At 41.3% G+C, this 27357-nt stretch overlaps 1 protein-coding gene across 2 annotated transcripts in view; it reads left to right on the forward strand.

Moving 5' to 3' along the window:
• The window catches only part of lama5 (laminin, alpha 5), a 102795-nt gene that overhangs the window by 52411 nt on the left and 23027 nt on the right, over positions 1 to 27357 (forward strand). Inside the window, exons 8-46 of one of the 2 annotated variants that reach the window (XM_034131786.1) lie at positions 1679 to 1797; positions 1943 to 2033; positions 2458 to 2592; positions 3004 to 3066; positions 4130 to 4270; positions 5133 to 5270; positions 6702 to 6836; positions 7421 to 7555; positions 8090 to 8227; positions 8594 to 8746; positions 8859 to 8911; positions 9369 to 9474; positions 9591 to 9690; positions 10610 to 10766; positions 11848 to 11986; positions 13527 to 13669; positions 14000 to 14103; positions 14321 to 14474; positions 14611 to 14774; positions 15522 to 15630; positions 16224 to 16321; positions 16411 to 16624; positions 17424 to 17550; positions 17681 to 17820; positions 17950 to 18065; positions 18242 to 18453; positions 18759 to 18960; positions 21111 to 21255; positions 21356 to 21496; positions 21858 to 22019; positions 22926 to 23033; positions 23457 to 23540; positions 24980 to 25210; positions 25309 to 25422; positions 25522 to 25652; positions 25753 to 25833; positions 26188 to 26402; positions 26580 to 26680; positions 26972 to 27155. In XM_034131786.1, the coding sequence (XP_033987677.1) occupies positions 1679 to 1797; positions 1943 to 2033; positions 2458 to 2592; positions 3004 to 3066; positions 4130 to 4270; positions 5133 to 5270; positions 6702 to 6836; positions 7421 to 7555; positions 8090 to 8227; positions 8594 to 8746; positions 8859 to 8911; positions 9369 to 9474; positions 9591 to 9690; positions 10610 to 10766; positions 11848 to 11986; positions 13527 to 13669; positions 14000 to 14103; positions 14321 to 14474; positions 14611 to 14774; positions 15522 to 15630; positions 16224 to 16321; positions 16411 to 16624; positions 17424 to 17550; positions 17681 to 17820; positions 17950 to 18065; positions 18242 to 18453; positions 18759 to 18960; positions 21111 to 21255; positions 21356 to 21496; positions 21858 to 22019; positions 22926 to 23033; positions 23457 to 23540; positions 24980 to 25210; positions 25309 to 25422; positions 25522 to 25652; positions 25753 to 25833; positions 26188 to 26402; positions 26580 to 26680; positions 26972 to 27155 (5283 nt within the window). Of the gene's footprint in view, positions 1 to 1678; positions 1798 to 1942; positions 2034 to 2457; positions 2593 to 3003; positions 3067 to 4129; positions 4271 to 5132; positions 5271 to 6701; positions 6837 to 7420; positions 7556 to 8089; positions 8228 to 8593; positions 8747 to 8858; positions 8912 to 9368; positions 9475 to 9590; positions 9691 to 10609; positions 10767 to 11847; positions 11987 to 12997; positions 13128 to 13526; positions 13670 to 13999; positions 14104 to 14320; positions 14475 to 14610; positions 14775 to 15521; positions 15631 to 16223; positions 16322 to 16410; positions 16625 to 17423; positions 17551 to 17680; positions 17821 to 17949; positions 18066 to 18241; positions 18454 to 18758; positions 18961 to 21110; positions 21256 to 21355; positions 21497 to 21857; positions 22020 to 22925; positions 23034 to 23456; positions 23541 to 24979; positions 25211 to 25308; positions 25423 to 25521; positions 25653 to 25752; positions 25834 to 26187; positions 26403 to 26579; positions 26681 to 26971; positions 27156 to 27357 lie in introns of both variants that reach the window. The other variant, XM_034131787.1, reaches the window with a different exon arrangement.

Here is a 27357-nt window from a genome sequence, read left to right on the forward strand (position 1 = left end):
AAAGAGATTGCAGCAGTCTTTGATCACTGACTGTAATCAGACATGAAATAACCCTTTTATGATTCATAAAATATCCCCAACCTTATATCTACTTCAATCTACAAACAGCCTGATGACTAACCTTCATCAAAATGTTCTGTAGGAAATGATTAAGCCTGCGTCTGGTTGAGATAATTACAGCTTCTCTCATTTCTCTCTGCTTAATTTGTTTGGAGACTAAATATGATCCCCAGCAGAGTGTGTACTCTCTCATTCCTAATGAACACCTGTCAGAGGAAACAGCTTTCAACACAACAAAGAGACTTCATAGAGCACTGAGATGAAATGAGTTTGTTTGATGTAACATACACTTGTCACTGAAGAAGTAATGAAGCATTTCTGTGGCTGGAATATTGAATAAAACATGATCAAGCGTTGCATGTCCATGTCCTAACTCTAAGGATGTACAACTGTTCCTTTTAGGTGACTAAGCGTTCATATACTGCTTTGTGTTTTACCTTCTCCTGTTTCCTCTCGTCCTTTGTATTCTCTCCTCTCCTGCTTCTTGTCTCTCTGCAGGAGTTTTAACCCTTCAGGTGAACACTAACACTGTTACAAATACGTTATGTGTGTTTGTGAGCATTTGTGCAACGTGTGTGCCTGTTTTCTTTCCATTCACCTGCTTGTGAAGAGATATATGAAGTAGCATACTGTTTAGTAAATTAGGTCCCATGACATTTACAATATGTTTCATAGTTTCTCTGACCATTATATTTGAAACAAGAATTTATCATTCTTACTTAGTTTTTTTAACTGCCTCCCTATAATAATAATAATAATACGATTAAAATAATATTTATTAATGTTTTTAATAAATACATTATAATTCTGCGGATAGTTATTAAAGAATAATCAATACAAAATAATAGATTATATGCAGTTTAAGATTTCTTTTAATTAAAGGGGACCTATCATGCAAAATGCACTTTTGTACGTCTTTTATACATGAATATGTGTCCCCGGTGTTCCAGGGAACTCACCAAGTGTCAGAAAACACAACCCTCTCTATTTTCCTCCATACCCAAATCTCTAAAAAAGGGGCTGCAACGGATCTGATCAAAACTGATCCAGATTTGAACACTGTCCTGACGTCAGGACAGTGGCGCTACGGCTATTGGGCCAACTCCACCAATCAGGAGGAGACAGCCACGGCCATTGCCGTTCGAAAGCGCTGGAGACGCTGTAGTACATATGCCAGGCCTGTAGATGGTGCTGTTCTCACTGAATCTGCCGTTGCAAAAACAGAGCTAGAAATTGTCAAATTGAGCAAAAGGAGGCATGGCTAAAATGCATGATCTGTTTGGTATTTTGAAAAAAAAAAGTATAAATATGCCTTATATAGGTATGGTCCTACACTATATTATTCAAATATAGCATGATAGGTCCACTTTAAGTTAACATTAAATGGTGCATTTAATCACTTTGATACAAGAAGATAACTGACTTGGCTCACTAGCTTTCTGGAGCTTAACACTTTTTTAGTTGTATCATTATTAATATCATACATCTGTGTTTTAATTGTTTTATCTGTAAAATAAAACTGCAGTTAAAAGGATTATTAATATTTCCATTATTCAAAACTGTCATTTTCCATTGCCTGCTTTCTAAATGTGTTATTTTGTATTTGTCTGTGTTTCAGCGTGTAACTGTCACCGTCACTCCTTCGACTGTTACTACGACCCCGAGGTGGATCAGAGGAGAGCCAGCATCGACATGCACGGACACAACCGAGGGGGGGGCGTCTGCCTCAACTGCCAGGTAAATAACAGTCTCTAAAAGTGTGGAAAAATCTGATAAATGTCATCATTTCTGTGTATTATATTATGTTGCTTCTCTTCAAGTAAGTTTTGGTTGCTGATAAAAGTCATGATGCAACTTGTAATGGCAACTCTTCTCTTTTCAGCATCACACCACCGGAGTGAACTGTGAGCGCTGCATCCCCACCTTCTACAGGTCACCTGACCAATCCATCGACTCCCCATTGGCCTGCTCACGTGAGTCCGTCAGAAATTATTCAAATGCTGATATAATATATTCAACACTAAAATGAACGTTTTTCGTTTTTTCTCTTTTGGGTTGACTATGAATTCAGTGCTATTGGTGGAAGAAGAACTCAGATCTTTCACATTTAAAATCTTACTAGTAAATGTGCAGAAGTAATAACAAGATGTACTGAACATATCAAAAGTACTGTTATATATAATAGTACCTATATGTTGTAACAGTTATAATAAGGTAACTGTTTATAAGCGTGCATACACCATTGTGGCTCTTTATTAGTCATTAGGGCCTTGACTTCTTAGATGTTTCCCTCAGTAATTTGCTTGCTGATTTATTCTTAATGTTATATAATATCGGCTTTAACGTCTCTTCCTCATCGTCCTCCTTCTTCCTCTTCCTCCGCCTGCCTCTCTGCAGGCTGTGAGTGTCAGTCAGAGTTTACAGACGGTACCTGTGAGGATCTGACCGGTCGCTGCTTCTGCAAACCAAACTACAGCGGAGAGAACTGCGACTCCTGCGCCGGCGGCTTCATGAACTTCCCCGACTGTTACCGTGAGTCGCAGCAACAGAAACGCCTCAAACACCGTCTGAGCTTTGGGATTTCATATCCAAAGAGACTAAACAAGACATTGAAATACATGTCTTGGGTAGATAATGATAATAACAGCTAAACATTCAAAAGAAACTACTACTACTAACTACTTTTAGTTTATTTCCCTGTTTTCTAATCTCCCTCTCCCTCATGTTGTAACTTACTTTTACAATGCTGCTTCTTATGTTTTACTGGGGATAATAATAATTTCTTTTTCTTTTATTAACGCATGCTTGCCTCTTTCTTCAAAATGTAAGTCAACTCATTTTATTTTGCCATTTATCTGAACTGTTTGCTGATACAATGTATATCTTCCCGCTGTGGGAAAAATGGAGGATTTCTGAGTATGATTCTCTTTCTCTGTCCTTCAGCTATTCCCACTTATCCGACCAACAACAACAACGGCGAGGCCAAACCAGCAGGAGAGATCATCAGTAAGACTTTCATTTCATCTTTTGTTCTGCTTTAGTGTCTTGGAATACAAAGCATTTCAGAATCATTATTAAATAAACGAGAACTTTATGAGTTCAATTCAGAGAAAATATGTTCAGAGGGGAAATATGTAAAGATGGTTAGTCCTACTGTTGTAAAAATTAAGCAACAAACTGACCTTGACTCATTCTCTCAAACTGTATCAGTGTTTTCTTATGTTTTCCTCTCCTTAGTTAGGCTGTTGATGTTTTTGGTTCGAGTCAGATGTTTGGGGGAGTTTTGGGAAAGTCATTGTGGTGTGAATGGAATTTCAGAGGAATGTGATAAGCTGTAAAACCCCAAACAGTGTTCAGTCTCGACCTCCCCACCTGCTGAGCCTCAGCTCATATCAGCCTGTTTGTGATAGGGAGTGTTAGTTTGTAAGAAATATAATTCATTTTCATCATAGAGAGTAACTGACTTAAAGGTCACCTATTATGCAAAATCCACTTTTTCATGTCTTTTATACATCAACATGTGTCCCCTCTGTGTAAAGAGATTCTGAAAGTTTCAGGAAAAAAATATTCGCTCACTTTTTGTCCTGATCCATTTATATAAAAACCTGTCTGAAAATGAGCTGATCAGATTTTGGCCACTTTATGATGTCATTACGATGTTTTGGCTTGTGTAACCATTAGCCAATCACCAACCAAGGTAACCCCCCCCCCCCACCTTATCACCTGAATCTCCTCCTAGAGCACCATTGTGTTCTTTTTAACCAAATATCTCTCAGAGGGGCGTGGGGAGGGGCTCCTTATTTTCATCTAAAGTAACAGACAGAGAATCAGCACTTTTGAAACAGGGCTGAAACAGAGGGGATTGTGGGATGCTGCAACGATCTGTTTGGTGTTTGGAGCCAAACACTTCAGAGACATGTTTTGTATATATCTGAAACCTATAATATATTGATGAAAAACAGTATAATAAGGGACCTTTAAGCTCTGTTGTCTCCTGTTAATCAAAAGATAAATAACTTTATTTACAAGATCAACACTGCTAACGGACATGTTTCTCCCCTGTGTGCAGACTGTGAGTGCAGTGCAGCCGGCACCGTGGATAACTCCTGCCGGCCGGACCCCCGCACTCGGACCTGCGTCTGTAAGCCGGGTTTCACTGGAGACCACTGCGACACCTGCGCTCCTGGTTTCCACGGACTCAACTGTCAGGGTGAGGGAGGGCTACATGCATATACAATATAAAAGGGCTGCAACCAATGATTATGGTAATGACTCTGCCCGATATTTAATTAATTATTAATCCTTTGGTTTATAAAACGTGAGAAAACACTGACAAATATTGTGAACTACAAGGTGATGCCTCATATGTTGTGGTTTTGTCCAACCAACAGTCCACTACCCCTAAATATTCTATTTATTTTAGACCGCCGCACTTCAGTTGAATGGTTTTGGGCCCATTTGTTCTGCTAACATGCACAAACAGACACAAATACAAATACACAAACAGAAGAAGGAATTCTAGACGCTTTATTTATCAGCTTGTTTATTTATCCTGTTCCAGTTTACCACCCAGGAGCACACACACACACACACACACACACACACACACACACACACACACACACACACACACACACACACTCCTGAATAAACAGCATTCCGCTAAGCTTTGTTAAACAGATGTACACCTTTCCTTCAGTCAGTGGAGACTGTCAACTCTGAATAATACAAAATATTAAAGTTATTTATTCTACTATAATTGGTTGTGTGTGTGTGTGTGTGTGTGTGTGTGTGTGTGTGTGTGTGTGTGTGTGTGTGTGTGTGTGTGTGTGTGTGTGTGTGTGTGTGTGTGTGTGTGTGTGTGTGTGTGTGTGTGTGTGTGTGTGTGTGTGTGTGTGTGTGTGTGTGTGTGTGTGTGTGTGGTGTGTGTGTGTGTGTGTGTGTGTGTGTGGTGTGTGTGTGTGTGTGTGTGTGTGTGTGTGTGTGTGTGTGTGGTGTGTGTGTGTGTGTGTGTGTGTGTGTGTGTGTGTGTGTGTGTGTGTGTGTGTGTGTGTGTGTGTGTGTGTGTGTAGCCTGTCAGTGTTCAGGTCCCGGATGTCAGGACGGGTCATGTGACTTTGTTACCGGTCACAGCGTGTGCCGGAGCGGTTTCCAAGGTTACCAGTGCGACCAGTGTGCGCCAGGCTACAACAACTACCCGCTCTGCCAATGTGAGTCATCTGAAGCTACACTGTACTACAACGTCAACACAATAATATTTATGTTCAACGGGAGTAGATGTACATTCAGCATTTATTTTGATGTTCTTCCTTTTTTATTATAAAATCCAGGGTTTGTTTAGTTTTTTTAGAGAATGCTTATGTTTGATGAAAAAAAAAAGTTAGATTAAAGGTACAATAAATATCAATAAATATATTGGTTGCTTGCGGTTTGAAACACAACATTCAAAGTGAAAACAGCCCATCCCAAGTATCCAAATATAGTGGCTCTTTATCAAGTTGCCAAGTTCCTAGGGCAAGATGCGTGCCAGCCTAAAATTAGTCTTAGAAAAAATGTGTGATTGCTTGGTGCACAACCAGTGGCGGCGCCAGGGTATGGCTGGGGTAGGCTACAGCCATACCAAGAAATGGCTTAGCCCCACCTCAGCCCCACCATGAAAAATGATGTTAAAGTAAGCAAAATAAAGTCCGCCAACTCGCGCCGAGTAAATTGCACAGATAGCAGCAAGATTGATTTCAGTAGCTACTTGTCTGGAAATACCGAAGGCTAGAAGCGGTTTTGAAAACTTTTGTCACGTAGTGATCGTCTTCTCAATAAAACATCTTTGATAATGTCTTCTGGCCAATCAGAATCACGATAACGGCGTGGTGTTGTTGCAGGAAGTCCCGACGGAGAATACTTTTGCTGTAGTACATCTCTATACATCATTACATTCTCTTACATCATACAACATTACGTGTTGATAGAAATCAACACGTAATGAAATAAGACCCCACGGTTTGATGATTGATAGGTGTGTGGGCTGTCTTTCATTTTGACACACAGAACAATGGGGGCTATCCACCCTTATCCACAATGTAAAGTAATTCACACAGCCTCTTCCCTCTTCTCTCTGTGAGGAGCAGCAGCTTCAGCTTTCAGAACAAAGTAACAAAAAACTAAAATGGCATTCATTTTTTTAAATGTGTAGTAATAGATTTATTTATTTTTCTTCTCAAGAGAGTACCAGAATGTGTATTTTATGTTAGTATTGCAAAAAATCTCCTGGGGGAGAATCGCCCCAGACCCCCCTGCAGGGGTTGGGTTTTCAGCATGTCAACTCTTTCACCTGTGGGGAAATTGCAGGATTGGCTCCAGGTCGCCCTTTTTATTTACTACAAGACAAATGTGCCTTTTTATTTCATACAGTTCAATTTGGATTGAGACAGGGAAATAATCTAAACCTCACGCGTGGCGTTTCACTGTCAAGGGGGGCGATATAGCGTGTATGTAATTACATTGCAAATACTGACTTGAGCCCCACCACTGTATGGGTTAGCCCTACCATAGATTACCAAACAAAAACACTCTGGAGCCGCCACTGTGCACAACTCAAATATATTTCCATCTGAATAACAAACTCTTTCTCTCTGTCTCTGCAGTTTGTGCCTGCAGTTCGGTCGGCTCTCTGCCTGAAGGCTGCGATGCGTCGGGTCGTTGTCTCTGTAAACCAGAGTTTCAGGGTCCTCGATGTGAACAGTGCAGATCTGGATTCCACTCCTACCCCAACTGTCAAGGTAGACAGACACACACACACACACACACACACACACACACACACACACACACACACACACACACACACACACACACACACACACACACAGAGAGAAACCTAAAGGTGATTAAATGCACCTGTTACTGCTGCATACTGTAATAAAAACGAGAGAATATAATATCCGTCGGAGTGATCGCACATGGAGACGCACATGGTAACACTTAACTTAACGCACCTTCTTATGAAGTGTTATATTGCCTTGGGACATTTTATGAGGTTTTATTAGGGTTCAACCTTTTCAGTGAAAAAGAAAAATCAAGCAAGAGAAATGGACAATATGTAAAAAGCTATAATAATACAGTTATAGTGAAAAGATACCGAACATCCCTGGACTATGGTGACTAAACGCATTATTCTCCATTACTTATTGTAACTGTTTAAATGACAAAACTGTTTATAATTAACTGAATGGAAGTAATATAGATGTATAGATTGTCTTGCATTTAGTTTTTTCCTTAACAAACTTTTTATCCTTGATTTGACTGCAAATGTACTAGTTATTATGTTTTCTGTAACAAGATGTCACACCTCTGGTTTTCTCAGTGTGCAGCTGTGATCCTCGCACCTCATTGGACAGCAGCTGTACAGCATCAGGGCACTGCCACTGCCAGCCCAATTACAGCGGAGCGTCATGTGACCAGTGCGCTCCTGGTTACTATGGTTTCCCAAGCTGCACACGTAAGTCACCAAACTTTTCAACAAGCCTCAAACTCCTTCATTGTTTCTGTCCAATTATAATGTAGAATCATTTCACCTGTGCTAAGTGTATGATCAGATGGACAAATAATGTACATGCATAATAAATAATACATAAAATATAAAGAGACGGGTCATTGAAAGTCTTTTTTATACAGTTTCAGCAAGAAAATGTATTAATTCTCTAAAAAATGTATTATATTGTATCCACTCAACTATACTAAATAGGTTACTTTCTGCTGTCTCAATCACATCTATCAACTGCGCCATTTTGGAAGGAATTGGGCCTGGAAATCTTTTTAAAAGTCCTTGAATTTGATGTTCAAGAAGGTGTTGAAACCTTGCTATGTGTCTATACAGTTGGACACAATAATAGAAAAAACTAGACTTTGTATAGTTTGTGAAGCATGTATGATTACCAGACTTCTTTTGAAGCTTTTATAAGATCCTTACTGGATACATTAATCCATATGTATCTTTTAATATGAATAATAAAATCTGATCTTGTGTGTCCAGCCTGCCAGTGTTCTGCTCAGGGCTCTCGCTACACCAGCTGTGACCAGCTGACGGGACAGTGTGTGTGTGTGCCCAACGTGGCGGGGCTGAGGTGTGACAGCTGTGCAAACGGCGCCTACGGCTTCCCCAACTGCCAAGGTAATAACAACACACACAGGTTAAACACGACCAAGTGTCGGCCTAACATAATGGAAACAAGGTGTGACAGCTGCAGTTAATGGGACCTACAGCTGACCACTTACACACAAATGCACACACACACACACACATGCGTTTTAGAGAAAATGCTATGGTTACAAGCGAGGACAAAACTGCTCATGGAAGCAGAAATAATCGTAAATTGCAATGACACTTTGTCAATAGAAAAAAATGGGGCAAAACTAATGTTGTGAGTGGAAACTAATGTTCATATATTAATTCTGCTAATAGATGCTTTCTGCCACTTCACGGATTGTTCAGATCTACTTTGAAACAATATTTGTTTTCTTCCTTCGTCATGAACAGCTGGTACCTGCCACCCTGCCGGCTCTGTTCAGTACGTGGTGCCGCCTCCAGTGGGCCAGTGTGAGTGCCGGCGCCATGTGGAGGGCCCGGCCTGCGACACATGTAAACCTCTGTACTGGAACCTCTCCCCCGACACTTCTGATGGATGCACCAGTAAGAGACACTAGCAACACATACACCACACCCTACCCTATGTTTCACTAGCTGGATTGCAATAACTGGAGATCATATGTAAACTAAAGTCTGTATTTGCTGTCTCCTGCAGACTGTGAGTGTAACGTTGCCGGGACGATCAGCGGTGTGGCAGAGTGTGCACAGGTGAGCATTTTCAACTGTAGTTCCTCCTCTGAATTGAACATTTGAGTCAAAGTTTCCCCTCCTGGAAAGGTTATGTACTATGATGCATTAAGCACATGCACAAGCTTCAAATTGATGATTGAAGTGGCAATGATAACGTCTCACTTCCACCCCTTTAGCTTTTTTCAAGAGGTACAGTATTAGGGTTGGTGCCGCTCTCTAAAGGGCCAGCTTTATTGTTTTTCTCAAACCCTACTACCAGCAACACATGTTTTATTCTACAGTCATTACATTGTGTAATCAACATTTCATTCATTGTGATTCAAGAGTTAAAGCAAGACATGTGTCTGCTGCCACTTTAAATACCTCGTATAACATAGGTCATAAAGTCATAATGTCTTTGTATGAAAGATAATTAGACAGAATGATGGTCACACATGTTTTTGTTTTTATAGTAAGTGTTTCTTGTTGCTAACAGGGGTCTGGTCAGTGTCACTGTAAGCCAAACGCCTGCAGTGGAACCTGCTCCACCTGTAAAGACGGATACTACAACCTGCAGGAACAAAACTACTTCGGCTGCCAGGGTCAGTGCTCCTTAGCAGTTTTAATAACTCTTTGTAATCGTTTTTTTCTCATAAAAGAAAGCTGGACTACGTTGATGCTTCCATCCTGTATTACATTTGTGTGTGATGTTTTTTAGGTTGCCAGTGTGACATTGGAGGTTCAGCAGGTCAGTCGTGTGGAGAGAGGAACGGACGCTGTCGCTGCAGACCCAACGTGGAGGGACCCAAGTGTAATCTGTGAGTACAACAGCAGCTAAATAAATGATATCGATATATAGTTGTTACATTTATTTTCGTGATATAAGGTTAAATTGTTTTTTCCCATTTTTCACTAAAATGGTGTTAATAATGAATCTCAAAATAGTCTATATATTTTTCTTATTTTTCATCCTTCCCCTATCCTTATATTAGTCATTTGTGATGCAGAAAGTCCATACTGTGAAATACAATGGGAATTTATTAAGACATCAAAATACAAATGGAAAAAGGCAGGGAATTAAGGCGCTTTAACTTTTGTGTGCATCTCAAACTAAGAATGGCTGAGGTCTTACATTTTCTTTTTACAGGGTTCTTACGGTCATTAAAAACCTGGAAAAGTCATTCAAATTCAAAATGAAAATTCCAGGCCCTGGAAAAGTTATGGAAAACAATATTTTTCCCAGAGTTTTGGAAAAGTCATGGAAATGTAACAAAAATTGCATCAGATATAATTTATATTTGATCTAATCGCCGAAATAGTAATACTATAATGATAATAAATACTGTATCGTATAGTAATGAAACGTAAAATGGCATTTAACTGACGAGGTATTTTGCTGGTGAGAGATTTGAGTTGCTTTAGCGTGTAGAAGCTAGTAAGCCTACTATTTGATTTGTTTTAGATATGCACGACATGTTTCAGACCTTATTTTCCTGTTCCATGTTAAAATAAACCATTTTCAGTGGTACCGCTGAGAAAGAGTAATCTTTTTGGTCATGGAAAATTAGGTAAAGGTCATGAAGGAGAAGTTTATTGGAAAATTATTGGTGAAAAATTGTATGAACCCTGTTTTTAGATCTCTGTTCCCCAGACCATAACTTAATATGAAAGAGCATCCAGACCTTGTTTCTACATGAGCTTTTCCTTCCATGTCAATGGCTCTTGCTATGTCTGCAGACCTCGTCCGGATCATTACTTCCCCGACCTCCATCATCTGAAGTTTGAGATTGAGGAGGGCACCATGCTGGACGGCAGACCGGTGAGGTTTGGCTACAATCCTCTGGAGTTCACCGGCTTCAGCTGGAGAGGTTACGCCCAGATGTCGCCCATCCAGGTAGGAACAAGTTACAACATCTGGCACCGTTATTGAATTGCTCTTTTTACTGCACTGTTAGCGTACAGTTGTATTATTATTGTGCTGCTGTGTTTATTGTATTTTTGTAACTCTGGCACAACAATTTCCTTTGGGATGAATAAAGTCTTATCTTATCTTTATATTAACAATAGACAAACAGCTTTTACTTTTATAAACTCCACTTTATAGACTTTAGATACTCAGTTATAATTACAGATCATCATCATTCTTGTAATGATACAGTTATCTAATATTTAAACAACTTGCATACATATGAAATGTATTTTAATATGTTTTTATATGATTTATGTTTGTATTATGCATTACATCTTTTTGTGACGGTGGCCTGTCATTGATGCTCCTCCTGCACGAGATAAACAGCTTGTTCCATGGATACATGTTGAAGGCATATTTCTCTTTGGTAGAATCACTTCTCAGTGCATAGTCTAAGTCTTATACATAGAGAATATATGTTCAAATGTGTTTTTTACAGTCTGACATTTCAAGAATCTTTCAAAGCATGAAGTGAATCTTGAAGAATAATATATTTAGAGGTAAACTCATTCTGAGCTCTTGGGTGTTTGAGCTGAAGAAGTGAAAATCCAAAGAGAAATATAATTGGTGGTGAAGGTGCTGGTTTTAAAGTATTGCTTTTGGTTTGGTTTCTCTCTTTCTCTCGGTGTTTCCCAAATTCTGCTCCCTCCCTCCTTCATGTTCTCCCCCATCTTACCTTTGTTCACCTCTTTAATCCTCTCTCACTCCACCTACTCTCCTATTGCTATTTCACTCATTAAATCTACTTCACTTTCTGTCGTCCTTCCTCAACTTCCTCTCAATTTCTTCCCCCTCCATCATCTTCCTCTCCTCTCTTCCCACTTCCTTATACCCCCTTTATTCACCATCTCGCCTCCTTACACTTAACACATTTCTTCCTTACCCCCTTCTCTCCTTACATTCTGACTTTACCCCTTTCCTCTTTCCTAAACCTTATCATTCTCTTCCTCTTCGCCCCTACCTTCCCCCCTTTCCCCTGCTGCCTTGCTCGTTGGTCCTTCGGCAGTCCAAGGTGTTGGTTTCGGTGTCGGTCAGCTCTCCAGACCTCTTCCACGTGGTGCTGCGCTACGCCAACAGGGGGGGTGCAGATGTTCTGGGCCGGGTGTCGGTCATTGAGGACACTTGGAGCTACTACTGTGGTAACTGTGAGTGCTGCGAGGGCCCCTACTCTGTCTGGCCCTCAGTCACGTATTCCTGCATGGGAACAGGAAGAGAGAGAAGAGGAACTTCTTCTGTCTCTTCTCATTCCCTCCACACCTCACTACAGAGGCAGTGCAGTAAACATCGTCTGCTCTGTCTCTCTGTCTGTGTGCTCTTGATTTCCACGCTTTGCCCAGGATATCAGCCATGCTCCACAGAAATAACTCATGAATTCAGATTTTGTACATCAGAATTCCCACTGGGAATCATCAACCCATGGAAACATAATAATTCAAATTGATAATAAAACTTTTTCTGTGTATAAAACAGCCAGGAAGTTTAGCTACACTTAAATATATTGGTTTCAGAATGGTAAACATTTAGATAAGAAGCTCCTCATGAATATCAGCACAGCCAGAAAGTCCACACATTTTCCGTTGCAAAATAAAAGCCAAACTGTTTTGGCCGCACCTTGGCCATTAAAATAAAATAAACACTTCCCACTTCAGTATTACTTTAAAAGATTTGGCTTATCAGTAAAACTACAGTACAGGTTCCTGCTATTTCTATCCTCAAGGTTTATAGCACTTATTAGGAATTACTTTGGATAAAGGCAATGTCTAAATGAGATGTAATGTAAATGCATAGTGGACATTTGTTACTATGCAAAGACAATCTTAAGTGCGTCTGGTTCTCAAATTCTTCTGACCTGGACTTCCAAACGCAGAAAAAGACAATTGAATGACTTCTATTGAAACATGTGCTTAATTCCTGGGTAAATCTGCTTCCTCCTTTCTCTCTGTGTTCCTGTCTGTGTGTGAGATGATGGAGGGATGTGTGTGATGGTTGGTGGTTTGCAACTGCAGTTGGTTGGCGGCCTCTGCTCAATCTCCTCTAACCTTTAGGGCCACAGATCAGTTCAGGGATTTTTAGACTAAAAGTATTCACACCCTCTACCCCCCCCCCCCCCCCCCCCCCCCAACACTTCCCTTTCTCCCACCCGACCCGTCCTGTAGACTGCAGTGAAGCTTCAGGTTTATGTGAATGAGGCTGACGTCTATCTGACTCGCTTCATCCTCAGATATGTAAACTCTGAGGGCGCCACCTCCAACGGTAAAATAACAGCCTATCAGGTCAACCGCAGAGGTAGGTGTCCACCAATCAAAAGAGAGTGTGAGTGTTTGTGAATGTCGGTTCAAATGTAAACAATGGGAACATTTCATTTTAAACATAGCGCTAAGAATCTTTCATTTGTAATTGTAGATTCAGTTATATGAGTCTGTCAGTGTTTTGTTTGAAGCACTGTAAATCTTAAACCAAAATGAACCGCACTTCATAGCTTCTGGCTCCTGTTGACACTACAGTTGCTTTTTTTGTATATTTATTACACATTAATGACATTTGTTTTGCTCTAAAACATGTTTTTACTGTTGTTATTCATATTGTTATTGAGTATTTTCCAATTTTCAAATGTATTTCACTCAAATGTGTTTGAGGTAATATCCTAATTCTATTTTTGGGTTTTTAACTTTGAATTCTTTGTAGGTTCAGAGCAGTCCAAACAGATCGTCTTTGCTCCTAGTGTGGACCCCACTTTTGTAAACGTTCCCCAGAACAACTTTGTGGAGCCGTTCGTCCTGAACCCGGGAACCTGGACCGTGGTTATAGAGGCGGAGGGAATCCTGCTGGTGAGACACACACACACGCGCACGCACGCACACACACGCACACGCACACACACTCACACACACACACACACACACACACACACACACACACACACACACACACACACACACACACACACACACACACACACACAGATACAGATACAGACGCATTACACATTTGTTTTTTTTTCCAAACACTAAAAGCTGATGCATTATAACCTATTTTGTCGAGATAATAACTAGAATAGACGTAAACATGTCATTACAAGTAGATGAATGTAGGCTTTTACTCTGTTTTGTGTTCGTTGATAATTTACCGAAATAACTCTTGTTCTGTTTCACCTGCAGGATTACCTGGTGCTGCTTCCCAGTGCCTACTACGAAGCTCCCATCCTGCAGATCAAAGTCTCTGAGCCCTGCAGCTACAGCGCAGTGCCTGAAGCCAATCAGAAGTACATATGCAGATCCAGATTTCTTACTTGAAAGTAGCAAACAATCCTGAAGAATATATCATATATCAATATCATGACTGACTATAACCATGTCTTTCTTTAGTCATGGACAGATCCACATATAAGGATTTCTTGCTGGAAACATTCTCCTCTTAACCGAAGAATATTCACACCACCTCTAATGTACCTGTCTGTTGCTCTTTCTGTCTCTGTCTAGCTGTCTGCAGTACAGATATCTGTCTCTGGACTCCTTCCCCTCCATCGCTGGTAACGATGCAAGCTGCCGCAACGACAACCACCTGCCGCGCCCCTGCCCGACGGAGAGGGTGACCCTGCGCCACCCCGATATGGCCGTGTGCAGCGGCTTCGATGTAAGAGAGGGAATTGATTGTTTAGCATTTGTATTGATTTAAATCCAACAACTGTTAGCTTTATTCTCACCTCTCCAAACTGTATTATGAGCAGAGTTTCAATCACTTTTTTTTTCTTCTTTCATTTCTGCTGCAGATCAGCGTTGAGCTGAGAGGTCGCCTCCCGTCTGCAGGGGATTACGCTCTGGTCGTGGAATATTCCAGCGAGGAAGAGCTGCCACAAACTCTCGCCGTTGCTGTGAACATGCCGGGATCACGAACACACGAGCACCGCGTCAACCTGCTGCACTGCAAGTACAGGTGAGCAACACGTCTCTTCTCAGAGTCATTGCTTAGTTTGCCTCTTTGTTTTTATTTAAACATCAACAGGTCAACAGTACATCTGAGATTGTTCATACGAAACAGGACATATAAAACAAACACGTTGCAAAAAAACATATTACTTTTCTGTATAGAACAACACCTAGATGACGCCGATCTTTCATTTTATACAGAGCTCTCGAATAAATGCAAAGATCTGAAGAAGACGGAACAAAAATAAATCTCATAAATCTCATTTCCTCATTTGAATACCCTTTAGCTTCAACAAGGTGGTTTTTATTCTTCTGCAGGTTTTGTATGGTTGAAGTATTGTAATGTATGAAATCAAATGGTTTTCCAAAAAAACCACAATTATACAAAATATGCAGAAATTATTTTTTGACATAGTCTTTCACGTGAAAACATTGAAAACACTAACTGAACACAGTCATACTTTATTACAATCATTGTATAAGCAAGAACTGTCCAATTCTATAATAAAAAAGGCTGTTGCCAGCTTCAAGCATAATTTTAAACCCCTGTCATTTTCACATTAGACAGTGATGAGTTTGATGCAAAAACTGGTGAAAGGAAGTCAATTAGAGAGAGGACACTGTGTTTGTTCGTGAAGGGTTTGTGTGTTTTTACAGTAGCGTGTGGACTCAGCTGCTTCACAGTTTACTGTTACCCTATGAGCTCTATGAAGTGTGTCAACAGCTCTTAATGAGTGTGTGTGTGTTTGTGCAGCTTCCTGTGTCGAGCCGTGGCCATCGATGGGCAGAACAGAGTGGCCGTCTTCTCTCTCCCCGAGAACGCAGAGATCCAGCTGATCTCCGACCGCGCCAGCTTCTTCCTGGTGAGTCACATGATCAAGAGCAGCAGTCACGTGATGAGCTTTCTAAAGATTTGTTGTAAACATGGAAGGATTTTCTGTCCTAAGATGGTTAAGAGCATTCAATAAGTTCAAGATGTTAGGGTTTGGAAATAGAACATATGTGTACAGTTCACTCCCATCAAAATAATTTGGAATAAACAAAACATTTTCACATTTTCCAACAACCTCAATGTCACCACATGTTGAAATACTTAATTGCCACAAAAACGGTCTAAACTGTAGAGTTTGAATGGATTCAATTTCATTTTTAATTACATGTGTCTGTCACAAGTCGTTCAGAAAAACAGATGGTAATGGCTACAATTGTAGAGAAATTAAATGTTTCTTTAAATCAATAATTTAAATTTAAAGTGAACCTTTTTATTCAGATAAAATGTCAAATAGTGTTGAAAAGTTAACATTTAAACTATTGCTCCAGTAATCTCTTCAAACAAATTATGTATGTTTGTATTTTGAATGTCAAATCATCAGAATATTTGTAATATATTTGTATATAATTTAACACAGATCTTGTGCATAATAATGCTAAAAACCTGTTTCTTTGCTCTCTTCAGCACAAAGTGTACCTGGTGCCTAAAGATCAGTTCACCATGGAGTACGTTGAACCTAAAGTCCACTGCATCAGCACTCATGGACAGTTCTCACCTGACAGGTAACATATAACACTGTAACTCCTTTTTAAATATCAACACATAAACTAAGAAATGAACTTACCCATCTACCTCTCCTCCGTTTCTGCAGCTCCTCCTGCGTCCCTTCACGCTTCCAGACCCCGTCAGACTCTCTGGTGCTGAAGGAGGGCCAGAGCTCCTCCATGCAGGAGCCCATCCTGGCCTCTCCTGCAGCCGCCCCCCCGCTTTCCGACCACCAGAGCGACGCCTCCCTCTGGACGGGAGGAGACAGACCTCCACACGGAGCGGATAACAGCGACCACGTCAGGCTGGACTCACTGCAGGTATGACGCTGATGTTATTAAACACATTTTAATTATTATTATTATTATCTCTTGGAAGAGCATGTTCCCAGTGGTCATGTTTAGAGCTGTTAAATGTTTTACTGCAACACTTAGGATTTGGTATTGCTTCAATAGATAGTGATGCTTCTATATAAGCTATCCAAATACATATTTAGCTGTTGAAAAGAGGTTCACCTGGAACAGCTGCTCTCAGACACCTGAAAGTGAAACTCTTCTAGAATTACCGTTTTGCTTCAGATTACGAGAGTAGATGAAATCGAGCCAATTGTAGGAAATCACCTCAACATGCAAAGGTTTATGGGTCTAAGGAAACAGATGTTAATGTCTCATAGCCAGCAGGTCCTCCTGCTTAGAAAGATTAAAATAATAAAATGGACTTTGGACAACTACAATCTGGACTGATAAAAGCATTCAACCGTTTCCTGAGGTGTTCTTATCTGCTATGGACACCACAAGAAGAGAAAATCCAGCTCAAAGCAAATCCAGGAGTAAATCCCTGCAGAGCTTCAGTTACAGTAATAAGAAATGAAGTGTTTTTAACTCCCCAATATCTCAAACTTTATGGGATGACGTTGAACCAAACTGGTTTAGTGCCAGAAACACAACAAAGGGAACTTATCAAATATGATTTATACCTTAAATTAAAACCTGTTAGAGTGCCTGAGTGAGATTCATTCATTAAAATAGGTTAAAAAAACCTGAGTTATAGATCTGTCTGACATCTAAACCCCCCCATGTTTCTCTTCGTCATTACTTCCTGCCTCATCCCCTTACCCAGAATGCAGCTGTGTACTCCACCCGTGTCCATGCTCTGGGGCGTTACGTCTTCATCCTCCACTACCACCAGCCCCTGCACCCTAACTACGCCGTGCAGGTCTACATCAACGGTGGAAGAATCTGGCAGGGTGAGAGCACACAGACTGAGTGTTGGTCGACGCTGCGTATATATCAAATAATAAATAATAATAAATGAATATAACAAATATATTTCATAAAGATTGACCCAGTTCTCATGTGTTTTCCCATATGCATCAGGCCACGCCAACGCCTCCTTCTGTCCGCACGCTTACGGCTGCCGTAACGTCCTGGTCTCTGAGAACCAGATCATTCTGGATGTGACGGACCACGAGGTCTTCATCACCGTGCAGATACCTGCCGGCAAGACGCTCTGGCTGGTCAGTATTACTGCCTTTCATTTTCTTTTCCTTCTGTTCCCAAAGTTATTTTCTTATGTCATTTTGTTTATATTAACTTCGTACAGCTTTGATATAGAATCCATGTCAATGTTTCACTCCCCTCTGCAGGATTATGTGCTGGTTGTCCCTGAGACGAGCTACAGCTCCAGCTACCTGAACGAGGAACCTCTGGATAAATCCTACGACTTCATCAGCAACTGTGGCCAAAACAGCTTCTATATCAAGTATGTTACCAGGAGAGGACTTTTGCAATGAACTGAATATGCCATGTTTAGTAGAAAGACTACACTGGTAATCTTAGTGTTTCTATGTTTTCATTCACTTATTGTCAAACATGTGAAAGCTTTTTTCAACATGTGAATGATGGACTCTTCTCCCCCCCCCCCCACCCACACTCCAGTCCTACCACCGCCTCTCTGTTCTGCCTCGGCTCGGCGGTCTCTCTCTCCGCCTTCTTCAATAACGGAGCTCTGCCCTGCGCCTGCCACGAGGTCGGAGCGGAGAGCGACTCCTGCGAGCAGTTCGGCGGTCAGTGCCACTGCAGGCCCAGCGTGATTGGCCGAGACTGCTCCATGTGCGCCACGGGCTACTGGGGATTCCCCAACTGCAGACGTGAGTGTCCATAACATTTTATAATATTTTACAGCAGACATTTAACTTGTAGGCCAGTCATAAATAACATACAGTAAAATATAACATTTCATGGTGGCAAGAGTTGGTGTTTAATCCATGTGTTGTGGCTGCAGTATGTTTATATGGAAAGCTTTTACTTTCAAGTCAAATGAAAGTGGATTTATTTGTGTTTCCTTTCTTCTGCCTGTCTGTGTGTTAAAGCGAACAACAAAGGACTGTATTTCTCTTACGATGGATTTACTCTTTCCTGTATCTAACCGTATCGCTTCTCGTCTTTCCTCCAGCCTGTAACTGTGGGACGAGGTTGTGTGAACCGGTGACCGGCGACTGTATCTGCCCTCCGAGGACGGTGCTCCCAGAATGCACTCAGTGTGAGCCCCAGTCGTTCGGCTGCCACCCCGTGGTGGGGTGTGAGGTCTGCAACTGCTCCCGGCCCGGGGTCGAGACGCCCGATGTGAGCTGTGACACCCTCAGCGGACAGTGCAGGTACGACGAATGGACACAGAGGAAATAATTAAAGCGGAGATCGTATCACTATTGCCTCAGGAACACCGGTAATGCTTCAAGAATGAGCCGTTTATGGGCCTTAATCAAAAGCAGACAGATTTTCCATCTCCATGATTTGAGCAATTTCATTTCTTGTAATTACCTCTGAGTTTTCATTTGCTTTGGGGTTTAGCAAATTCAACTCTCCAATGTCAGGCCTGGGTTTGGAAATACCTAAAAAGGCAGTTATTTCCCCCCTGTTGTCTCCCCTGACAGGATCTTGGCTCTGACTGCCTCTCTGGGTTGTGTTTGGCCAGCTCTACTTGCCAACTCTTGTCTGTGTTCTGCAGGTTTTAAAACGTTGCTCTCCAGAGGACTGCCAACAAGTCTGTCCTCCTCCTTATCTATCTGTGTTCCTCCTTCAGTCTTCATATGGTGATGGGCTCCATATGTCTGTCAGCAGCTTCTTGTTGTATTTGCAAAGCCATCTCACATCGATCAGTATCGCACAATATAGTCCATCGTAGTTCTGACAAGGATCAACAGAGAGTTCTCCTTCAGACTTCAACGTGAACTCTTCACACACCTGATTAAACGAACACATTGCTCACTGCACTGTGTTTTTGCCTCTAATGATCACACTAGAAAAACATACCGTGAGAATGCACGATTTGGAAAAAATAACTAATGCGATTATCTTGACTTATTTCACAATTGGGACTTGATTCACGATTGATCATGTTGCATCATTATCCTTACTATCATTGGGAAATATATTTGAAGAGGATTTGTACCAAAAGAATATGTTTTGTTAGGTATGTAGAATACAATTTGTAGGCCGGGATATCTCTGCAACTCCACAATAGTTTATGGTATTTTTACACGTCTAGCCTTTAACAAATATTGTGCTTCTTGGGATTTGGACATTGCACTTGCCCTTTTTGTAATGTCGAAAAAATGTCAAGTTGAATGTGCAGCCCTACTGGAAACGGGGATACACTGAACACTGAAATTCAAAGGAATAGTCAGGACCTACTAGGAGTTTAGAGATGAGATTCATACCTCGCCAGGGTCAGTTATGATAATTGTTTTAAGAATGTTCTTATTTGGTTATTTGGTTTGGCAGAGACTAGCTTAAAGTGGACCTATCATGCTATATTTGAATAATATAGTGTAGGACCATACCTATATAAGGCATATTTATACTTTTTTTTTTTCAAAATACCAAACAGATCATGCATTTTAGCCATGCCTCATTTTGCTCAATTTGACATTTTTTAGCTCTTTAGTTGCAAGGGCAGATTCAGTGAGAACAGCACCACCTACAGGCCTGGCATATGTACTACAGCGTCTCCAGCGCTTTAGAACGGCAATGGCCGTGGCTGTCTCCTCCTGATTGGTGGAGTTGGCCCAATAGCCGTAGCGCCACTGTCCTGACGTCAGGACAGTGTTCAAATCTGGATTAGTTTTTATCAGATCCGTTGCAGCCCCTTTTTTAGAGATTTAGGTATGGAGGAAAATAGAGAGGGTTGTGTTTTCTGACACTTGGTGAGTTCCCTGGAACACCGGGGACACATATTCATGTATAAAAGACGTACAAAAGTGCATTTTGCATGATAGGTCCCCTTTAAGTGATATACTGCATGATCTGAGAGGAACATAATTATATACATTGTTTTATGGAGAGTACGCCTTCATGACTTCTGAAATCACTATCATTAGACCATTAAAAACACACACACACACACACACACACACACACACACACACACACACACACACACACACACACACACACACACACACACACACACAAACAGGAATGTGTCAGCTTTGTTTGCACAAGTCCTGGATGTAAAGCTGAAGGTATTTCTCTGCCTGAAGCCTTCCATCCCTTCAGATCCTGGCACCTTGGTATCAACACAGACAGATATGCATGCACCTCGTTGGCTGCGAGAGTATCTTAACAAGCCCAAATGTTTATGAGTAATCAGTCATTCATGATGGATAATCAGGAGCGATAAACCTTTCGTCTCTCGCAGAATGAAATACTTTTAAGCACATAAAAGTCAAAAGTGTAGCTTTATTTAGACACATATACTTACTAGTTCTCAAACATTCATTATACTTGCATTCATTATATTTTCCAGATGTAAGGACAACGTCGTCGGCCGTCAGTGTGACCGCTGCTCTCCTGGTTTCTATGGTTACCCCAAATGCAGGCTATGTGACTGCAACGATGCAGGAACTGAAGAGGAAGTGTGCGACTACTTCACAGGACAGTGTCTCTGCAAGGTGGAGCAGCACACACACACACACACACACACACACAAACACACACACACTTCCAGTAATCCCAGTGGTCCCTAACCTGCTCTGTGTCCTCCACCTGTAGGAGAACGTCCAGGGCTCCCGATGCGATCAGTGCAGAATTGGTACGTTCCACTTGGACCCAACCAACCCCAAGGGCTGCACCAGCTGCTTCTGCTTCGGAGCCACGGACCGCTGCCGCAGCTCTGAGAAGAGACGCACCGAGGTAACTGTTACTCAAACTTTATTAATGTCACTACAGATGATTATGTTCTTACTAGAATTAGAAAAAACACAGATCCTACACATACAGTACAAGCACATTTTTTGTTTAGTTGGTAAATTAAACATTTCAGGTTTATTATCAAACGTTATGATCATTATTCTGACATTTAACTCACTTGTTTGCTGAGTAACATTTCTGTCTCCAAAGTTTTTCTTTAGTAAAGGTCAATTAAAAAATGTGCCAGATTTTACATAAACAACACATTTATTTTTTCTCTCAACATCTTGTGAACTAATGTTTACACTGCTCTCTTGTTGGTTTCTTTGCTGTTTGATCGTTCACCATGGTCTCCCTCCTGCAGGTGATGAACATGGACGGCTGGGTGTTGCTTGGAGCAGACAAACAGGAAGTACCGGTCGTAGTGTATCCGGGTCAGGACCTTGTGGAGGCCGACCTCAGCGATGTGCCCGACGTCTACCAGGACCTGCACTGGCACGCACCAAAGACTTACCTGGGGGACAAGGTGAGAGGGGAAAGACCACCTCAGGAGGGCTTGGGTAGTATAAATAATATACTGTCCCCAAAGAGGCAACTTGATGCAAGTTTGCAAATATAAGTCCACATCAAATAAATCATTTCTGGTTTACTAAAGCAAGAGTTTTTTTTGCATCATTGGAGGATAATTATTTGTTTTAAACAAATGCGTAAAGGAAGTGGTTTTACTTTATGTAGGGTTGGATTAGGATGTTTCTTGTAGATGCTAAAATGTCTCATCAAGAAAAAAACACAATTCACAACACTTACAAAGCTCGGCGATGATGCATTTCAATACCAATATGAAAACAATAAAACATTTAATACGTGCTTCTCAGAAAAGAGTTCGATGAGAAAATTAATCCAGGCCAACGATTGCATCTTTGTATACAAAAATATAGTTGAATATAGAGAAGTGTACGTTACCTCCGATGAATGCACTGATAAAAGAAATGGGAGACACAACCTGGTCACACCTATAAACACAAACAATGATCCTACATGACGGTGCAGAGGCTCCAGCGAGGTGTTTGGATACAGATCAGCGTTTCGTCTAGACGTTTAAACCGACAGCTTTCATGTGAGATCCAGCCAGCATCAATCTGCGGGCTGATGGTCTGATTTAAATCCCCTGTTACGCTCCACGAACCAGCTTCAAATGCCAGCCATGCTAAAACCTGCATGAACGCTATGGAAAGAAATGCGTGTTATCTTTCACAGGCCTAAGATCCTGTTTCTGTTTGACTGTAAAGTCTGAATGTAATCCATTGTTGTTGTCATCAAGATGCAGTCTGTCTACTTTTCCTGTCTTTAATGCTTTCAAGCTTTACTCCTTCCCCCCTTTTTGTTTGTTTTTTAACCCTTTATTTCTCCTAAAACTACCTTGTTTCTCCAGGTCTCATCTTACGGAGGTTATCTGAGGTACCGTCTGCACACTCAGACCATGAGAGGAGACGTGCTGTCTCTGCCTGCTGAAGCCTCCAGGCCTGACATCATTCTCAAGGTATAACACACACATACACACACACACACACACACACACACACACACACATACACATACACACGCATACATACACACGCATGATGCATATGGGCACAGATATCAAGGATTTCCACCATCTTGTAAAATTGCCGCTGGTTTTCATTGGTCTGACCCCTATACATTGCTGTTACTGCTGTTTCTTTATTTTACTAAAGTATTGTTTTAACATGTCAATAAATGTATCTACTTGAAGAATTTCTAGGAACTATGTTTAGTCTTACTTCTGCCAGTATGACCACAAACTCAAATGAGTATTTAATGTCGCTCTTTGTTGTTTTGAAAAGTCTTCGGAGGCACTTGTTGAAACCTGCAGAAACAGAACACACACATTGTCTGTTACATAACTGCACACACACTTATCACAGTTTTCTTTCCTTTACAGGGTAACCAGATGACCGTGGTGTTCATGGAGCGAGAGTACTCCTCACCTGAAGATCCTCACCTGGGAATAGTTCACATGGTGGAGGTAAAGTCACTTTAAATGCTGTCATGGGTCGTTTAAGCTACACAACCGAGGAGATTTATGATAGACGCTGAATGTAACAACACAACACACGCAGGCTGGCAGCAACATGTCGGATTCCCCCTTTTCTTTCAAATGATATTGTTATCGGGCTTTTTAATTTAGTTATCATATCCATAGGCAATTTTTTTCCTTGGATTGCAAAAATAAATGCAAAGTAATTGGTTGCAAAGATTAAGCAGTTCGCTGACTTAAGAGGAAATCATGTTGTTTCCCACTGCCGTCTAAAGCTGCTGATATGCAATACTAAAGAATATAACACAGAGTAAATGTGTAAAACCCATAAGACTACTATCACTATTAATCTTTCTGGCTTCATAGAAAGTTAGCAGTGATTATTATGACCAAAATAATTTACTATGATGTTTTTTATGTTATATCTATAGAAAATGTGTAGCAAACAAATTAATAAAAATAATGCTGCAAAGTTGCACTGTTTTGCAGGTGGAACGTTGTCTTTACACCACATATTAATTTATGTTTTAACGATTTATGATATCATTATAAAAAATGTTAAATATCAGAGTTATCTGCAATACTGGTATAGCGTGACACCCCTACAAATAAAAGTGGTTTATTTTTAGGTTGACATATATTTAGTGTTTGTTGTGCTTTTATATTTGTTTTGTTATCTCTCTATCTCTCTTAACATATTGTATTTGCCAGCCAACAGGCGTCACCTTCCATGTTTTGATGTCTAACAATGTTCATTTTTTTTTTTTTTAACCCTTATGTTGTGTTGGGGTCTCCCGTGACCCTTTCAAGTTAAAATTATATAATAACTACGCTCTAGTTTTTTTTATCGGAACAAGGCTTCATGATATCCTCCACAACAGCTATATAAACACTACAAAACTGATTTTGACCATTTTAGCCAAGTCTGAAGGTCAGCAGAATTGTTGTGGGTGACTCCGGGTCAAATTTGACCCGATCAAGATTCATCTTTGACTTTAGACACCCCACCCCCTTCAGCCACTGTAACAATATTTTTTATTCGCAACATGCACCTGGTCTCCCCTCCCCCCACGGGAACTCGACCTTTCTCAAAGAATATGTACACTAACACTTGAACCTGAACACACACATGCACGTGTGCAATATGTGCTGTAATAAATATAAATAAATAATAATGTAATACAATTACAACAGGATTGTACGGTTATGAATGCATAACAAGTTAGTTGTGATGTAGTTAAAACAATATTGGAGGATAGTCATTCTTTTTGAGTGTTTTGGACTGAGATAAATCATGGGTCCAAATTGACCCGCGAACACCATGAACGGTAACAGCTTTCAAACACAACACAAGGGTTAAAGGTCATTGTGGAATAAGGAACAGTCTAAAGCCCAAACCTGACCTTTGTCCTCCTTTTTCCTCTCAGGGAAGTTTCCGCCACGCTCAGACCGGTAACTCTGTGTCCCGTGAGGAGCTGATGATGGTCCTGGTGGGTCTGGAGTCCCTTCAGATCCGGGCCCTGCACTCCCAGTCGGCCCACTCTGTGTCCATACGCGGCACCGTGCTGGAGGCCGCAGACACCCTGCCCGCTGGTCGCCACGCCAACAACGTGGAGATCTGCATGTGTCCCGCCAACTACCTCGGAGACTCGTGTCAGGTGAGGTTAATCAAGAAGAGTTCATTAATCATCAGTTAGTCATGTTATTCATTGATAAAGAATTCCATCCCTTACTTACTTGTTTCTTTCATCTACAGAAATGCGCTCCAGGTTTCTACAGAGACACTATTGGTCTGTTTTTGGGGAAATGTGTTCCCTGTAACTGTAACGGACACTCTGATCACTGTATGGACGGATCTGGAATCTGTTTGGTGAGATATAATATAAAAACACACTCACACATATATTTTTTTATATCTTTCTTCAGCATTGTCATCATCTCGTATCCTTCCTCCTTCCTCTTTCATCAGGACTGCCAGCACAACACGGCCGGTGACCACTGTGAGACGTGCCGGGGTGGTTTCCTTGGCAACAACAGTCTTGACGGACAGGCGGTGTCATGCTCCAGTTGCCCCTGCCCACTGAGGGTCGCCTCCAACAAGTCAGCACAGTTTACTCCCTTTTTTTCAGTCTTGCTCTAGTTACTTTTCAAATGTTATCTTATACTAGTATTTTGTAATATTCTTTGTTTGTCCCTGCAGCTTTGCAGAGGGTTGTGTGCAGAAGACTGACAAGATGCAGTGTCTGTGTATGCCGGGTTACGCTGGCCCTCACTGTGAAAGGTAAATCAGCACAGAGTGGGTTTGATAAGAAGTCTCAATCTAGTGGAAGAGTAACATATATCAACATTACAAAAGAGAGTTACTGATAATCTTCACCCTGGAAGAAGTTTTTCAAAAGCTGTCAGTTACCTAAAAAGCCATCTGTGTGTGGACAAATGGCCAAAACACATCGGGGAAAATAACATTTTAAATACGAGTGTATGGCTGAACTAAACTACAGCTAAATGCTGAATACTGATCATTGCATCAGTTGCATACAAAATGTTAGTACTTACTTTCCCTCACGGATAAATATATCTTAATCTGAGCTGCTGCAGACGAATGTATCTTTAAAAAAGAGGTCTCTTCTCACAGGTGTGCCCCCGGTTACTACGGCAACCCCATGGTGCTGGGCAGCAGGTGCCAGCTGTGTCACTGCAGCGGCAACAACGACCCCAACATGCTCTTCACCGACTGTCACCCTCTGACCGGCGTGTGTCTGAGCTGCATGCACGACTCGGCCGGGCCACGTTGTGACATCTGCGCCCCCGGTTTCTACGGAGACGCCATCGACGCCAAAAACTGCACCAGTGAGTTCAACCAAAAAAAACGTTTCTATCAACAGAAATAGCACATTAAACACTTGCTCTCTCCTAAGAGGCTCTGGTCTAAAGTATTTATAATTAATTAGGCTTTCAGTAGATTGTTTAAGTAAAATGTGTAACAGCAGATTAAAGGTTTTGTGTGTTTTGTTTTCTTTCACGCAGAATGTAACTGCTCTCCATGCGGCACCGAGTCATGTGACCGCCACACTGGACAGTGTCGCTGTAAAGCCGGAGTCACCGGACCGCACTGCGACCGCTGTGAGGTAAGAGCTTCAAGTTTTTCTCTCCACATTTTAACGTTTTTATATCTGGATTATTCTAAAATATAATTTGCACCCATATTGTTTTTGTTGATATATCAATTCATTGCTCTTCAGAAAAACACATTTCAGTCATTCTTTAGGCACAAATACTGACACAACTCAAAAGAATTCAGGCCTATCAGATGAGAGGAAATCTTTGTCATATATTTGTGTAAACACTATATGTCCGATGTAATGCGTTATTTTGTATAGCTTCCCCTCATGCCTCTGCCTGTCTCTGTCTCCTCTCAGGACGGCTCGTTCGGCTTCGAGTCGTGCTCCGGCTGTCGGCACTGTGACTGTGAGGCGTCTGCAGCGCTGGTGCAGCCGTGCGACCCTCAGAGCGGGCAGTGCGCCTGCCGGCCCGGGGTCAACGGAACCAGCTGCAAACAGTGCGCTCCGGGACACTGGGACTACGGACCTAACGGCTGCAAGGGTGAGTGCATGCAGGACGTGATGACCTATAAACAGAAAAGAATAGAATAGAATCCTTTATTGTCATTATACAGGTACAATGAGAGGAGTAGAGCTACTCCTTTTTTGAAGGTGCCATCAAAAATACAAAAAACAAACAAGAGACGTACAACATTCAGGAGAAGACCACATACAAACAACAAGCATTCATACTTCAACATGCA

Source organism: Trematomus bernacchii, unplaced genomic scaffold (genome assembly GCF_902827165.1).
Source record: "Trematomus bernacchii unplaced genomic scaffold, fTreBer1.1, whole genome shotgun sequence".
NCBI classification, from domain to species: Eukaryota; Metazoa; Chordata; class Actinopteri; order Perciformes; family Nototheniidae; genus Trematomus; species Trematomus bernacchii.